Below are 15,411 nucleotides of genomic sequence, written 5' to 3'. Positions count from 1 at the left end.
CCCTCCACGTGCCAGGTGTTGGAAGCCGGGAAGGGGAGCTGTCGCAGTGGACATTTGCCTGCTGCTGACCTCTGCTAAGCCAGCAGCTACTTGGGACTCTGAGCAGCAATAGTCTTCATACTGATTCGAGTCCTACATCCCTTATCCCACCACCCACTCCCCAGGTAATTCTCCAGGTGGTCAGGCTGGACCCCTGCCCAGCTTCAAGCTCGAGCCGGCGTTTCCCCGGAAATTTCCGTTTCTACGTGATAAGAAGTCAGAAAGGCTGCGAATTGCTAGGAAAGTGAAGGATCAAAAGGGGTACGTTTCAGCTGACAAATGAATTCGAACGCGAAAGATGCGGAGAGGCAGTAAAGTAGCTCAGGTTCTAACTTCTGTCCCCATTCCTTAATGCCTGTGGTGCCTCCACAGACCGCCTTATTTTATTTTTAATCCTGATGTGTGCCCCTTGCTAAAGCAATCCTGAGCAAACTGCTCCTTGTGGTATAACCTCCACTGTGTAATATGGGATAGATTCCTTTTACTACTGACTGCTGAATGTGGACAAAGGAACCAGACTTTTTCCACTTTTCTGACTGGAATCTTGAGATTTGGATCAGTCTCTGGAAAAACCTACAAAAACCTAATTATCTCTCTCCGTGGTGCTGAAGCCAGGCTACCAGCTCTGTTAGTCACTCTCAGGCCTCTCAACGTTTGTTTTGAGGTTATCATAGTCCTTTTAAGCCCTTACAAGTGGTTTCTAATAGTAAATGCTTTTGTCTCGCAATGCTAACTTTCTACGAATTTAAGGACGTATAAATTCGAGTCAGGTTCTTTAATCTTAGTTTTCGTATAAGGTAGCGGACCTTTGAAAGGTTCCTTTTCTATTATTTTAGCGCACTAGAATTTATCCGTTTATCCTTATACTAACCCAGGTTTTAGGTGGAGAAACGATGGCCAGACTGGAAAACACTAGACTGATTTCCGCGTCAAGCCTGCACCCGGGTTTTAGAACTACATTTCCCACAAAGGTGGACTACAACTCCCGTGAGGCCGCGGGCGCGCCCGGGAGACGCAAAGTGACAGCTTCCTGTCTTGCGAAAAGCCGCGTGGCTGACGACCGGAAGGTAAGTATGGGGTTTTGGGGGTAGCTTATTTTCTGGGTTCTACAAAGAGGAAAGGGCAAGTGGACAAACAGCTGGATGTTTCCCTCTCTCCTCCGCCCCGTTTCCATACCTTGATCTTTTCAGGAAAGCACCGGTATATGGAAGTGGGACCTCGCCGAAGACCCTGTGATTGTGTCTGGTGCTTCTTGGAACTCCTGGTGGCAGCTCGCAGCGAGAGGAGCTACTTTTTAATTCGATTCTTACAGGGACCTTGGGCTGTGAAGTCTCTGCTGCCTCGGTGAGAATTCTGTTTGCTCATAAAAGGAAATACTAGTGGAAGTCTGGATCCCACTCAGTTGTAGTGTGGGAGGAAGGCGTGGTTACGTTTTTCAGATTGAGGATTGCTTTCCAATGTTAGTGATCATAGGTGCGTGTCTCCTAATCCTGTGGGTATTACCTCTTACCGTCATTGGTTTAAAATAAAGTTTATCATGGGAATGCTCTTTCTACTACTCCCCTAGTTACTAACATTTTCGAAACTAAAACCCCTTTTTAATTAAAAAAAAATGTATTGAAATGCATTGGCCGTTTTAGTGTTTAGTTTACAGGCGACGTTTAGCGCAAACACGAATTCCGTCTTTGTGGTAATTTAGCGGCCTACAGGTGTTACATGTCTGCTTGGGAACCACTGTACTTCACGGAGAAGGGTATGGTGTGCTGGAGAAAGCACTGTACTGACTCAGGATTCTTGGGCTCGAGTCCACTTTTTACCACAAATCTTAATTACCGTGTTTAACCCCTTTGGACTGGTTTTTTGGTTAAGTAAGGGGCTGAACTAGATAATCAGTTTGGAGGCTTTGATTTGGTAATATTGGTCTTTGAGATACATATAAAGAAGGTAAATCACTGGACCGGTTTTTTGCTGTAATTTGCATGTGAAAAAGCCATGTGGCTTTTAACTTTTAAAAAAATAGAGGTGTAAAGAAAATTAAAACTACCTTTAATCCCACTACCCAGAGTTAGGTTTTGATCTTTCCTTGTGCTTTGCATGTGTATATAGGTGTATGACTGAGATCATACTGCATTGTTTGCAACCTATTTGTTTCACTTACTTTGCATTTTTCATTAGCGTCCCATGATTCCCAATGACTTATGTTCTATTTAATCACTATTATTGGATAGTTTGCAGTTCTTACATATTTTCAGTTAATATATCCTACACATATCTTTGAGTCACTGATTATTTCTTTCCCTGATAAAATGCCTAGCAATGGAACTGGGTGAATGAATGATGCTTAAATACTAGCTTAAATATTACGGAGGAATTGTATTTTAGCAGATAGGTCAAGGTTATTAATTTTTGTTATACAGCTTTTCCTTAAACAAGCAATTTCTACAATCACTCTTCTGGCTTCAAATGTTAAAACTGACAACCTCCAGTTTGTAGATGTTCCTCATTGGATTAGAAACATCAAAGCAAGGAAATCCAATTTAAGGTGAGCAGAATTAGTGTTCTGGTCCGTGTCCAAACAGGCCAGATTCATTTTGATATTTGTGTCTGCATCTGGTTCCAAATGTTAACAGTTTGAAGTTCTCTTGCAGAAAGGGAATAGCCTTCAAGTGATGGGCATAATTTCTAAGACCTATAATTTGCCAACCTCAGTGGCAAATTATAAAAAGCATGGTATTCTAGAAGTAACAACTGGAGGGCAATATATTTAAATAATTCTGAAACAAAACACGGGTTAGAATCCTGGATGTCATGTAGTGCTATTGAGCATCTACTAAAAAGCATTTAACAGAGTTATCTGGATTTATTATATCTCTTTAGTAATGGAGGATATCTGTGCTGTTACCTTTCTTCTTTCCTTTAGGATTGTGTTGTGTAAAGGCAGGTTTTGTGCCCGCCCTTTGGCTCTCATTATTTGGGTGGTGAGAGTATGATGGGGAGTACAACTGGAACCAGAATCATAACCCAGGTTTGAGATCACCTAACTTTGGGCAGTATGTGAGTCAAAATAAGAGCAAGTCCACAAATTTCCAAAATTCTTTAATGGATAAGCTTAACGCCCAGCAACTTTAAAAACACACTAATAAAAACAGCAACCCACATTGGCCAAAGGTAAAAAGATTATAGAACAAAAATAGTGCTACCTGACTTTGCTTACTAAACTGACGAGTAGAGAAAGACCAGGTCTGTTTTTCTCTGGCATGATTTCTCTTGCATTGTTCAATCTGAGTGGTAGTTTGGCAGTTAAGTGGAATCTGATACCAGTGTGATATACCTAGGAAAGACCAAAGATGGGTGAAGTCCTTATTCTATAATGTCACATGGGTTTTCAAGTTAGTTGTTTCTATTTAAATAAAAGGAAAGATATAAAGAACCAGGGTATCCCAAACAATCATGTGAAAGGAGAGACAGGTAAAAAGACTTAAGAAGGAGAAAGAGGGAAAGGAAGCTTCTTGGGCATGACACCATTTGCAAGGTCACAACGAACACCCCAACGAAGGGCATATCTTTTCTTCTCAGTTGGTACTAGATAATTGTTTGGAACATATATGTGCTGAGGCTTGGATTGGGGTTCTGCTCGAGAAAACATCTGCTCTCGGATACCCCAGCGCAATTCCTTCCTATGATCTTCACCAGGTAACCGTATTGAGTCCCAGTCTCGTTTATACTCAAAATAGCGGGCTACCCGGTCTATCTTGCCCCGGTTTCGATTTAACTGGTCCAGCCTTGGGAGAATAAAGGACTTGGGTCGGCTGGCAACAATCAGGTCTTGTTCATAAGTTGGAGGGTCCATTCCTTCTCTTCGCAGATAGGAAAGGAGCTGATCTTGATAAATTCCTTGATATTCATGTGGTAGATTAAATTTTTCTGAAATGTCAGCAGCAGATTCCCTTTCTTCCTCGAACTGTAGGTTCATCAACTTTTGTCTTAAGTCCCAGAGATCCATATCACTTTCTGTACCAGACTCTGATTCACTGACAATTGATTCATCTGTCACTAATACTTCCCCATCTGGCTTCCTACGCAGCACCTTTCTCTTCATCACTGGCTTTCGGAGTCTTTGGGAGGCCTCTGAGACTGTTTCTGAAGTGACATTACTTTCTGCATGTGGGTACTGCAGTTGCACAGGAAGAGCAGGTCGCTTTCCTGGGGTTACTGAAGCTTTGCTGTAGGGATCATACTGGGTAGACCGGGCTTCTCGCCTGACATCTCCCTCACCCTGCCCTGCACAGATACGAGTGAAAGCTGTAGCAGCTGCTAACATTCGTGCTTCTGGATCCATAGTGGCCCATTTTTGTTCACCAGGTTCCAAGAGTTCCTCCATTGCTTTCCCTACACTGTAGGACCTTCTGCAAGAGAAAGCACTGATCAGTTTTCTGATAATAAGTTCCCAGCTCATAAATTGTTCATTCGCTGCTTTGATAGCAGTCACATGTAGAAAGAATGGCCAATGCAATCATAATACAACAGTTATATAATAAAATACAGGTTAGTACAAGGTAGTATGGGAACAGTTTGGAGGGGCATTAATTCAGCTCTCGAGAATCTATTACCTGCTTTCATTTCTACTCTTTTTATTCACTCCCACTTTCTACTGCCTGGTAGTTCTTGCCACCTTTAGTAGTTCCTGGGACAGGATAGGTGAGTTCTGGCATAAGAAAAGCTTGAGACTACACAATACGATACCAGGCGTAATGCTTAATGTTAAGTACATTGTGCTTAGAGGGACACTATGTATCCAGCATTGTTCTCTGTGCTTTACATTAATTCATATAATCCTCATGACTATGGAGTAGGTACTCTGATTATTTCCTTTTCACAGATGAGTAACATGAGGCATACAGAGGTGAAATAACTTAGCCCAAGGTTACACAACTCTTAAGTGTGGGGCTGGAATTCTAACTCATGCAGTCCGGCTTCAGAATCCTTGCTTTTAACCATAAGAGTGATTTAATCCAAAAAACCCTCACAAAAGCAGTAACATGCATGCATACATTCTTATGCTTACATAATTTTAGTGCATCTTCAGTGCCAAGCTAAATCTGTTCATCCCAGTACACTGTCAATGAAATAACTTTTAGTACCCAAATCAATCAGCAAAATACTCGATGCTAGTTTCCTAGCTGGATCTAAGATAGGTATCTACTGCCCACTATTTCCTGTGTCCCTACCGTTTTTCTTTTTAAACTGAAAAACATACATGCACATGATAATTTTAAGGATTTCCCCCGTCCTCCCACTAAGTTTCACTCCCAAAGGCAGTTTCTTGACATTTCTCCAGTAATTTTCCATATTCATATGCACATTTTTTATACCACGAAGGATCATATTATACAACTCTTGAGAGCCTTAAAAATAGTCCTGGTGATCCAGCTACATTTGTATATGCAGACTTCATTTTGTTTAAAGTTGCATAGAATTCCAATGTATGGATGTACTATAATTTTCAGCTAGTCCATGATTGACTTAATTTAGTCTTACAGTCTCTTGTTAGAAAATAAATGTTACAATGAATATCATGTAAATTTCTACATACTTGTGCAAGCATACGTGTATTTAAATTTCTAGAAATGAAATAGGTGAGTCAAAAGGTATGTGTGCTCAATTTTGATAGCTGTTACCAAATGGCCTGTAAAGAAGTTGTACCAATAGTGTATTACAGAGGTTGTTTCTCCATCCCTTTTCCAAAGTGGTGTACTATCAAACTTTATAGTCTTTGCAGTCAGTTTGGTAAAAAAATAGTTCTCATATAAATTAGCATTTATTTAAACTGAGTAAAATTGAGCATCTTTTCATACATTCATAAGCTTTTGTTCCCCCTTTGTATAAAATGCTTGTTCTTTCTCCACTTACCTCTCAGGCTGTTGGACTTCTTCTTATGGAGCTTTATGTTAAATCTGATGTATATATTCATGAAATACTCACATACATACTATCATTAGCCCTTTACCATCATTAATTTTTTTCTTCCCAGTTTGTTGTTTACCTTCTGCTGACTTTATCTTTTGCTGGTAGAAACTTGTTTCAGTGGTGTTTGACTTATAAATGCCTTTCCCACTCCAAGATTTTAAGAAAGTTATTACATGTTTTCTTCTAGTACTTTTATAGTTTCATGTTTTAAACTTTTTAAAAAACTTTTTAATTTATTTAAGTGTGTTTTTCCAGGACCCATCAGCTCCAAGTCAAGTAGTTTCAATCTAGTTGTGGAGGGCGCAGCTCATAGTGGTCCATGCAGGGATCGAACCGGCAACCTTGTTGTTAAGAGCACCGCGCTCTAACCAACTGAGCCAACCCGTGGCCCCTAAATTTAAACTTCTAATATATCATAGATATAGAAACTCAAAGGGCAAAAAACGAAATGAGCTACATAGACTTAGATAACATCGTCAGCCTTAGAACAGATGTGGAGATGATCTTCTATTACTAAAGTAACCATCAGTCATAGATTGTACTGTCCCATAAATGTCTAGTACGTTAAGGATATAGTACAGTTGTCCTGAATCTTTTGAAATATGTCTGAATTTCAACAGTGACATCTAAATTACATTATCCAAACTGATTCTTCTAGCTGTTAGAGGTACAGAAATCTTTTATCAGAACATGCATTAAATTTGACTTTAAAAAGGATCATGATGCTTAATTACCTTCCTTCTGCCATCAAAACTGCTTAAAGTGGGAAAATCTTGACTCCAGATTCTGCTTCCACTATAATACAATCATTGACAAATTTCTTCAATCAGGCTAGCTTCTATTATACCACCTTTAAGACAGAATTGAGTGTTAGATGATAGAACATACCAGCCACTAATTTTATCTGAAATACTGGAAAGCAATAGAAACTCACAGTAGTTGTATACATTCCATATAAACAGATCTTATGATTAGAAAGATTGTACACCAAGACATGGAAACCAAAATATCCTTCGATAGATGAATGGATAAAGAAGTTGTATATACACACAATGGAATACTATTTGGCAGTAAGAAAAGATGAAATAGGACCATGTGTGACAACATGGATGGATCTTGAGATTATAATGCTGAGCGAAATAAGTCAGACAGAAAAAGTAGAGAACCATATGAGTTCACTGATATATGGTATATGAAGTAAAAGCAACAAAAAAGACAAACAAATGAGAAACAAAAACTCATAGACACAGACAATAGTTTAGTGGTTACCAGAGGGTAAGGGGGGTAGAGGGTGGGAGATGAGGGTAAAGGGGATCAAATATATGGTGATGGAAGGAGAACTGACTCTGGGCAGTGAACACACCATGTGATTTATAGATGATGTAATACAGAATTGTACACCTGAAATCTAAGTAAATTTACTAACAATTGTCACCCCAATAAACTAATTAAAAAAAAAAAAGAAAGAATGGACAAATGGAATGAGAAGTCAAAAGGAAATGATTTATGGAAAAAAATATCAGTAACATCAGTCCTTAATCATCTGAGATAATGAAGAAGAGAGATGAAATCTACAGTCATGTTCCCTAAATTCTGTCTACTTAAACCTTAACAATGCTAGCTGAATATATAGCTATTTTCTGTTTCCCTGCGAATTGGCCACACAGGATGGAAAAGAATAAAATCTGGGATGATCAACCCATAATAATTAAGCTAATGCTTATATCCCTGGGCAGAAGCAAAAGTCTGTCCTTTAGGCATTAAATTAAATCTTAGATATTATACTATTTGAACATAAAGGAAAGATACTGACATGACCAAAGGAATCAGCACTGAAATTGTATACTTTTACTCTCTTCAGGTAGTGTGGACCCGTATGATTCGTTTATTCCTGGGGTTGTCTTACCATGGCTGAAAACGACACAGACAGAATCCAGAATGAGAAACTCCTAAAAAGAGTACAAGAACTGGAGCAAGAGGTACAAAGACTTAAAAAAAACCAAGCCAACAGCAAGGACTCAAATGTTAGAGAAAATTCTTCAGGAGCTGGAAAAGCTAAGCGTGCATTTGATTTCAGTGCGCATGGTCGAAGACATGTAGCCCTAAAGATAGCCTATCTGGGCTGGGGATACCAAGGCTTTGCCAGTCAGGAAAACACAAACAATACAATTGAAGAGAAGCTGTTTGAGGCTCTAACCAAGACCCGACTAATAGAAAGCAGACAGACATCCAACTATCACCGGTGTGGGCGAACAGATAAAGGAGTTAGCGCCTTTGGACAGGTAAGGGCCCCTACACTACACTGTTTCTCAAAGCAAGCAATATTTTAGGTATACATACTGAGGATTCAGATTATTTGTATCTAAAACACAGTTATCTTTCTCTGATTCCACAGGTGATTTCTCTTGACCTCCGTTCTCACTTTCCAAAGGGCAGGGATTCAGAGGATTTTAATCTAACAGATGAAGTCAACAGTGCTGCTAAAGAGATCCGTTATACCCACATTCTCAATCGGGTGCTCCCTCCAGACATCCGGGTACTGGCGTGGGCCCCTGTAGAACCTAGCTTTAGTGCTAGGTTCAGCTGTCTTGAGCGGACTTACCACTATTTTTTCCCTCGGGCTGACTTAGATATTGTAACCATGAACCGTGCAGCTCAGAAGTATGTCGGCACACATGATTTTAGGAACTTATGTAAAATGGATGTAGCCAACGGAGTGATTAATTTTCAGAGGACTATTCTGTCTGCTCAAATACAGCTAGTGGGCCAGAGCCTGGCTGAGGAGAGATGGCAAGAACCTTTCCAGTTATGTCAGTTTGAAGTGATTGGCCAGGCGTTCCTTTATCATCAAGTCCGTTGTATGATGGCTATCCTTTTTCTAATTGGCCAAGGAATGGAGAAGCCAGAGATTATCGATGAGCTGCTGAACATAGAGAAAAATCCCCAAAAACCTCAATACAGGTAAAATCAAACAAAAACCAAAATAACAAAATAGCTATTGCCCTTAGATTATTTTAAATTATATTCTAATGTATCTTTCTCTCCCCATAATTGTCTGAATAAGTAATTGATTCTGTCTTCATGAAGCTTTTAGTCTAACTTGTAGAATGTTATGAACATGTAGGAGGGAGTGGTATCTTTGAATTTTGTTCTTCACAATTCTATCCCAGTAGTAAGAAATAGGTGTTTGGGCCAGGCCCCTTACATAAAAGCACATTCATTTCTACATTTTCCCCCTTTGAATTTATGTTAAGAGGTGTTATTGTTAGGTTCTGCTGAAGTTAAACAGTCAGCATTCAAACTATTCATATTAAATCTTGCTCACTTTGTATTATGGAGTAATCTCATACAATACTTTGGAATTTTTCCTAATTTTCAGTTTCTGAAATGGTAGGAAAGGCAGGAAGAAGAGTTGATTTTTCTTTTGCAAGCAGACTGAGGTCATTCCGAAGCAGTAAAAATCTAAGTTTTTACTTCATACTATACAAAATTGACAAGTTTGAAAAAACACCACCAGCTCTTTTTAATTTTATAGCCATATAGTGGAGCCAACTCACTTTTAGGTGACTTGTTACCATTGAAATTTATCCTGCTATAGATCAAGCCTAACCAGTTCATCAGTGGTCTTTTTTTTTAGTTATAATGTTTTGCAAGGTTAGGGGTGGTGTTATATTTTTGTACTAGCTGTAAGATACCTAATATTGACATAAAAGTTTTTCTCCTCCTTTTAACCCAACTAATCCTAATTTTTAAAGAACTGTTGGATGGCTACTGTGTATTCTTATACTCTATTTCGTCTCTCTTTCTAGTATGGCTGTAGAATTTCCTCTAGTCTTATATGACTGTAAGTTTGAAAGTATCAAGTGGATCTATGACCGGGAAGTTCATGAGTTCAATGTTACCCACCTACAACAACAGTGGGCTAATCAAGCTGTTAAGACTCACATGTTGTATAGTATGCTGCAAGGACTCGACTCTGTTGCAGTACCCTGTGGGACAGGTATGACAGGAAAATCCACAGATGAAATTATTTACCAGAACCAAAGTTATACAGGGTTATGGGGGGAGGTAGATTTATATAAACTTTGGAGGTGATTCTATTGTGGTAAAGTATACATGTAATGCTTGATTGTATATATTATAGGACCTAAGACGGATGGAGAGATAGACTGGAGAAATGTTAAGCCCTCTGTCATAAAGCAGACAAGTGCCTTTGTAGAAGGAGTGAAAGTACGCACATATAAGCCCCTAATGGATCGTCCTAAATGCCATGGATTAGAATCCCGGATCCAGCATTTTGTACGTAGGGGACGCATCGAGCAGCCACATGAGGAACAAACAAAAGCCAAAAGGGACTGTAATGACACACTAGAGGAAGAAAATACTATTTTGGAGAAACCAACAAAGAGAGTCTGTGTTGATACAGAAATTACAAGCATCATTTAACCACAGAAAACTTGCCAGGATCAAGGCGGCAACGAGCTAATGGTAGGTGGGCAGAAAGGAAATACAATATTTACTGCAAGTCCTAGAAATCCAGATGATCAGCTCTTAAAAAAAACCAAAGCGAACAAAACCAAAAAGACCATAGGCCCTATGAAGGAAGTTCTTGCTTGAACAAGAGATCAAACATTCTCTCATTCCTGTCCAAAAGGAGTTAGAGATGGAAGAAGCAAAAAGCAAATGTGAAATGGAGATGTATTTACATACACCTGGAAACCTGTGCCTTGTATTCAAGTTCATTAAAGCCTGATTCTGCAAATATCTAATTTGTTGTTACTATTTTTAAAAGCAGTTAAATATTTGATAAATTGGTTTAGTGCCAGGTAAAATATTACCTGACGGTGACCTGAGTCAGGCACAGCATCTCTTAAAAAGCTTATCAGTCTAGTGCTATGAGCCACAGATGGTCTCTGCTGCATATATTATTTTTTGTAACAGCCTTTTACACATATGAAAACATTCTTAGCTCATGGGCCATATAAAAAGAGGCTAGGAGATTACCAACCCCTGGCCTAGTGGTTTATGGTTTAAGGAAAGCTCTTATAAAGAGATATCCAAGCTGAATCTTGTAGAACAAGTGGGAGCCAGCTGAAGTGGGGACAAGAAGCAGAGCTCTGGGTGCTTAAGGCAGAGAAGCAGTTTGTATAAAGGGTTAAAGATTACTGCATTTGTATTCAGGTAACTATAAATACGGTAGTATGTCTTGAGAGTGACAAGAGCATAGTTTAGAAAGGTAAGCAAAGGTCACTTCTGTACAGCCTCGTAGGCCTTCCTACAAAAGCTTAAGATTTTATCTTGAGGCACCACTGAAAAAAAATTGAAAGCCAGAATTGTAGCAAAAATATTGCTCTGAGTATACTGTGGATTGGAAGAGGGCAAGACAGCAGGACCAATTCGGATGCTGTTGGCGTAATCAAGGAAATTGATGATGGCCTAGACTTGATTTGTAGTAAAGGGAATAGAAGTAGATGAATTTGAGATTAAGAAAGGAGAAGCAGCGGACTTCGTGAGTAAATGAATGTGTGGTTAAAAAGTAAGGGGACTTTTAGGATAACTCCTAGGTTTCAGATTTAAAGCACATCTGTGAGACACGGAGACAGGAAAATGAGGTGGGGCTTTGCTTGTTCTCAAAGTCAATAAGTAGCCCTTAAAATATTACTTACAAACATCAAGACTTATTCAAAAGAGTTCAAAGTTCTCCTAAATAATACATTATCCTTCATAGCAATTAAGATAAGTTCATCAGTAAATGAACTCAGATCTTCTGCATCAGTAATAACAATTCTCATCATTGCAGTGTATTACTTACCCATAATTATGATGTAATTATACTATATGTTTACAAGATCCAAAGTTTTATTTGCCGACCAACAAATCGTTTATTCCTATGTTGAAAACAGTATATAAATACAGTTTATATCCTCAAACTGCCAGCTAAAATATAACTAACATATGTAACAATTAGAAATAATACTAACATATAAATAGTAAACATGCTGTACGAGTATAAGTGCTACAGAAATTTAGTAGTGGGTGGGCTACAGGTACAAGACTTCATTGGAAGAGTTCTAGGTTTAGGATGTAATAGTTTAAGAAAAGTGAAGTGACCTTGTATTGAAGAGTATGAAGACACTAATAGCCTATACATTATAGCAGAATAGGAACCAGAAAAGATCTCCATTTTAGGTATGAAATAGTGGTAAAAAATAACTAAGATTTATTCTAAATAACCATTGTAGCATCCAGACCTTCTGGATTTTGAATCATGTCACTGATTTTGGGACCTGATCTGCCAACATTTCACAATGCCCTGAGTGTTCTTAAAATATTGCTTTCTTGTTTAATTTTGATGTAAAGATCCTTTTTTTAGTGTAACCATTGAGCATAGAATAGCCTCACTTAAACATGTAATGACAAATTAAAGCATTTTATTTTTTTCAACTTCTTACCTTATCTCCATGTACCTTCAATGGCATTAGTTTTCGAGTTAAAGAAAAGCCTAGAAAACAACAGATTTAAGAAATCACTCATTTTTTTAAAAAATCAACTCTAAAGAAATGATTCATAGGACGAAAAGCTAAGCTTGGGAGAGTCTGTAGAAGCAAAAAAGTAGAGGAGCAGGGTCTTAGATATTAAGAAAAATCCTTGCAAGTTTAACTAGATTATACTATCAAATCTAGAATAACCATTTAGTGACATTATTTTTGGTAGTTACCACAGAAAAAACTCACGGCAATCATCACAGATGAAGCAAGTGAGAAATCCCAAGTTTGCAAAATTAGTTATCTAAGGTAATGTTTGCATAAATTCCAAAGTCTGACCCATGGTAGGAACTAAATAAATGTTAGAAGTAAAGAAGGGCTTAGATCTTGCTTTCTTCATTGAAAAAATTGAATTATTTCAATAGATTGTGAACTTTAAATGCGATTTTATATATATACATATATAGGCATATACATAATATATGTTACATAATGTAATATACATAATGTATATGTAACAATATATGTGATGTATAAATCAATATATAAATGGAGCTTTGTGATAAGTATTACACCATTCATTTCTATTTTCATGCAAAACAAACCTATTAAAAAGATACACATAGAATAAAGTAGGGACAGAGAAGTTCCAACACTAAAGCCCAAAGAGATTCTTTTGTGTAATATATATACTATGTGTACTACACTATACGGTGATTAACATGTGATTTTATTTACATTTAAATTACAGCACATTCCCTTATTATTTTTTCTTGAACATATGAGGATAGGTGTTTGCAACTAATAAAATCTAAACTTTAGTAAGGTCCACAGGTAACTGTCAGTTCTTTTTTTTAAATACAAAGACCTGATAATCCATTGTCTTTACTTATGAGGAAACTTTCATATAGAGGCTAGAACATCTTATATTTTGTAAATACAGACATTAACCAAAATACCCAATAGTACTTCTCTTCAAAAATCTTAAATGATTCAGTGTCCCAGGTTTAGCTATTTTCAAGTGAAAGGATTCTGAGGGTGGAAGGGGAAGGCTGGTTCAGTAGTTAGATTATGCAAGTTACAGGGAGGCTACTGCAGTGTTACAACAAATAACTACCTCTGGGGAGGTAAACATGCAGTTCAGAGAACCACAATATTAGAACAAAGAAAAAGAAAAACACCCTAAAAAAGAGCCATAATCAAAAGAGACAACAAACTAGGGAAAATACGTACAAAAGGTTCAAAATCACTAATTCAAATTCCTCTTAGAAAGCTATTAAAATAAAAAGGTACACCAGCAGAATAAGAAGGAAACGACAGATGATGGTTACCAAATAATAACTAATAAAAAAAGGTGTTTAATATCATTATTAATGCAAATAAAAACATTATCCTTTTATATTGGTAAGATTTTTCAATACCCAGTGCTGGTCAGTGTGTAAAGAACTGAGCAATCTCACAGTCTTTGTGTACGCGGGTAGGGTGGAGAGGAGGATATCAAATTTTCTACAGGGCAGTTTGGCATTATGAGTCAATTTAAATTGTACCATCATTTCTAAGCCATCATTCACTTCCAGGAATTATTCCAAGGAGATAAACTGAACAAGAATGCAAACATATATATGTACGAATAACCACTACTATGCTATTCTAAATATTCCTAAAATATGACTGAGTAGATAAGGCATAATCTGCTTATTAAATAAATATGCTTTATTATATTCAAAATATACAATTCTATAAAAATAAATACATTTTATTAAGTATAATCACGCGAACATATATTCATAACTGTTTGCAGTAAACCCAAATGTGAACTGCGGGTTTTTTTTCCCATGGTTATCTGTGTCTGATGGGATTTCGAGTATTTTCTTCCTTAAGTTCTCTATATGTACTTAATATTGCTTGGATTTATTCCTAAAAACAATGAAATTGTATAATTTTTATAATCAGAAAAAAAAAGGTTTATTTTCATTTTAGGGTAGGACTGTAGGGTCCTTCAATTTCACACACTATCCTGACTCCTCAGGGAAAGAACTTCTCGCACGGTTAGACCCAGAAGTTCACAAAAGGTGTGACCCGAGAGTAAGACTGTCCCTTTACAAGAAAAGACCGGCGGCGGCATCCTCTGGCCTGAGCGTGGCTGTCGTGTGTCTGTGACGCTCGCGGCCTCGTTGGAGGACAGCTCCCTCGCTGCGCCCACCCCCCTGATCCGTCCACCTCACTGAGCCGCGGCCACGGTGACCTCCGAGGCTCGGACCGCCCCGGGCCGGCGCATAGTGGACACGCACGCCTGAGGAAGCCGCGAACCCGGGCCGTCGGGATGTCGGGGCTCGGAACTGCGCGCACCCAGTCCGGGAAACCAGTTCCGCGTACTCAGCCCCGATCTCTCCCCCGCAGCGAGGCGACCCGGGGGACGTCCCTCGGGGACCCGCTCCACCTCTCCCAGCCCGGCCCGCTTACCCGCCACGCCAAGGTCCGCTCGCAGCCCGGGTAGTAGACCCGCCCCGCAGCCCCACAAGCAGACATCCCGCAGCTTGCGCAGGCGCACTGCCCGCCCACTCGCCAACAGAGCCGTAACTGTCGGGACGCGGAGGTTTAAACCACGAGAACCAACCAGAGCCTTCGGGCCCGCCCCGAGCCCTTCTATTGGCCCATGTTGTAAAGGCCTTCCATGTGTGCATTCTGATTGGTTCATATTTTCTCTTGGCCTTTCCCTCAAGCGGGAGGAAGCCCGGGAGTTGGGGCGTGGACAGGGAAACGTAGGAACCCCGCGGCGCTCCGGCGGTAACCTGTAACGGTTGCTGAGTAACCAGGCAGACCAGACGCGGAGGGAAGGACTCCCAAGCTTCGGTTAACGGCGTGGTACCTGGGCTTTTGGAGAGGCTGTCTTAGCGTTCAGTCCGCCTCAAGGAATGTC

General features: G+C 39.1%; 2 protein-coding genes across 4 annotated transcripts; one reads left to right on the top strand and one right to left on the bottom strand.

Annotated features, from left to right (window-relative positions):
• Positions 1 to 18: 18 nt before the first annotated feature.
• On the top strand, positions 19 to 10,767 carry PUS3 (pseudouridine synthase 3). 3 transcript variants are annotated; one of them, XM_033097929.1, is made up of 8 exons: positions 19 to 300; positions 915 to 1,106; positions 1,230 to 1,383; positions 2,457 to 2,581; positions 7,868 to 8,288; positions 8,402 to 8,967; positions 9,816 to 10,006; positions 10,151 to 10,767. In XM_033097929.1, exons 5-8 carry the CDS (start codon positions 7,914 to 7,916, stop codon positions 10,450 to 10,452), a joined length of 1,434 nt encoding a protein of 477 aa, XP_032953820.1. In that variant the 5' UTR covers positions 19 to 300; positions 915 to 1,106; positions 1,230 to 1,383; positions 2,457 to 2,581; positions 7,868 to 7,913; the 3' UTR covers positions 10,453 to 10,767. The 3 variants fall into 3 exon arrangements, with proteins under 3 accessions (XP_032953820.1, XP_032953819.1, XP_032953821.1); XM_033097928.1 differs by lacking the exons at positions 19 to 300; positions 915 to 1,106 and having other exon boundaries at positions 1,114 to 1,383; XM_033097930.1 differs by lacking the exons at positions 19 to 300; positions 915 to 1,106; positions 2,457 to 2,581 and having other exon boundaries at positions 1,114 to 1,383.
• HYLS1 (HYLS1 centriolar and ciliogenesis associated) lies at positions 3,121 to 15,053 on the bottom strand. The gene is made up of 4 exons (XM_033097931.1): positions 14,955 to 15,053; positions 12,459 to 12,508; positions 6,741 to 6,856; positions 3,121 to 4,445 (listed from the first exon to the last, which is right to left on the bottom strand). The coding sequence occupies exons 3-4, from the start codon at positions 6,752 to 6,754 to the stop codon at positions 3,518 to 3,520; spliced, it is 942 nt and encodes a 313-aa protein (XP_032953822.1). The 5' UTR covers positions 6,755 to 6,856; positions 12,459 to 12,508; positions 14,955 to 15,053; the 3' UTR covers positions 3,121 to 3,517.
• Positions 15,054 to 15,411: the final 358 nt, after the last annotated feature.

This window comes from Rhinolophus ferrumequinum, chromosome 25, assembly GCF_004115265.2.
Source record: "Rhinolophus ferrumequinum isolate MPI-CBG mRhiFer1 chromosome 25, mRhiFer1_v1.p, whole genome shotgun sequence".
Taxonomy (NCBI): Eukaryota; Metazoa; Chordata; class Mammalia; order Chiroptera; family Rhinolophidae; genus Rhinolophus; species Rhinolophus ferrumequinum.
The sequence above is the reverse complement of the archived record's forward strand: the minus strand, read 5'-3'. Positions and strand labels throughout refer to the sequence as shown.

Coding starts and splice junctions, on each gene's coding strand:
- PUS3 (XM_033097929.1), top strand. CDS start 7,914: ATGGCTGAAAACGACACAGACAGAATCCAGAATGAGAAACTCCTAAAA. Junction 8,289..8,401: donor GAGTTAGCGCCTTTGGACAG/GTAAGGGCCCCT, acceptor CTGATTCCACAG/GTGATTTCTCTTGACCTCCG. Junction 8,968..9,815: donor CCCCAAAAACCTCAATACAG/GTAAAATCAAAC, acceptor CTCTCTTTCTAG/TATGGCTGTAGAATTTCCTC.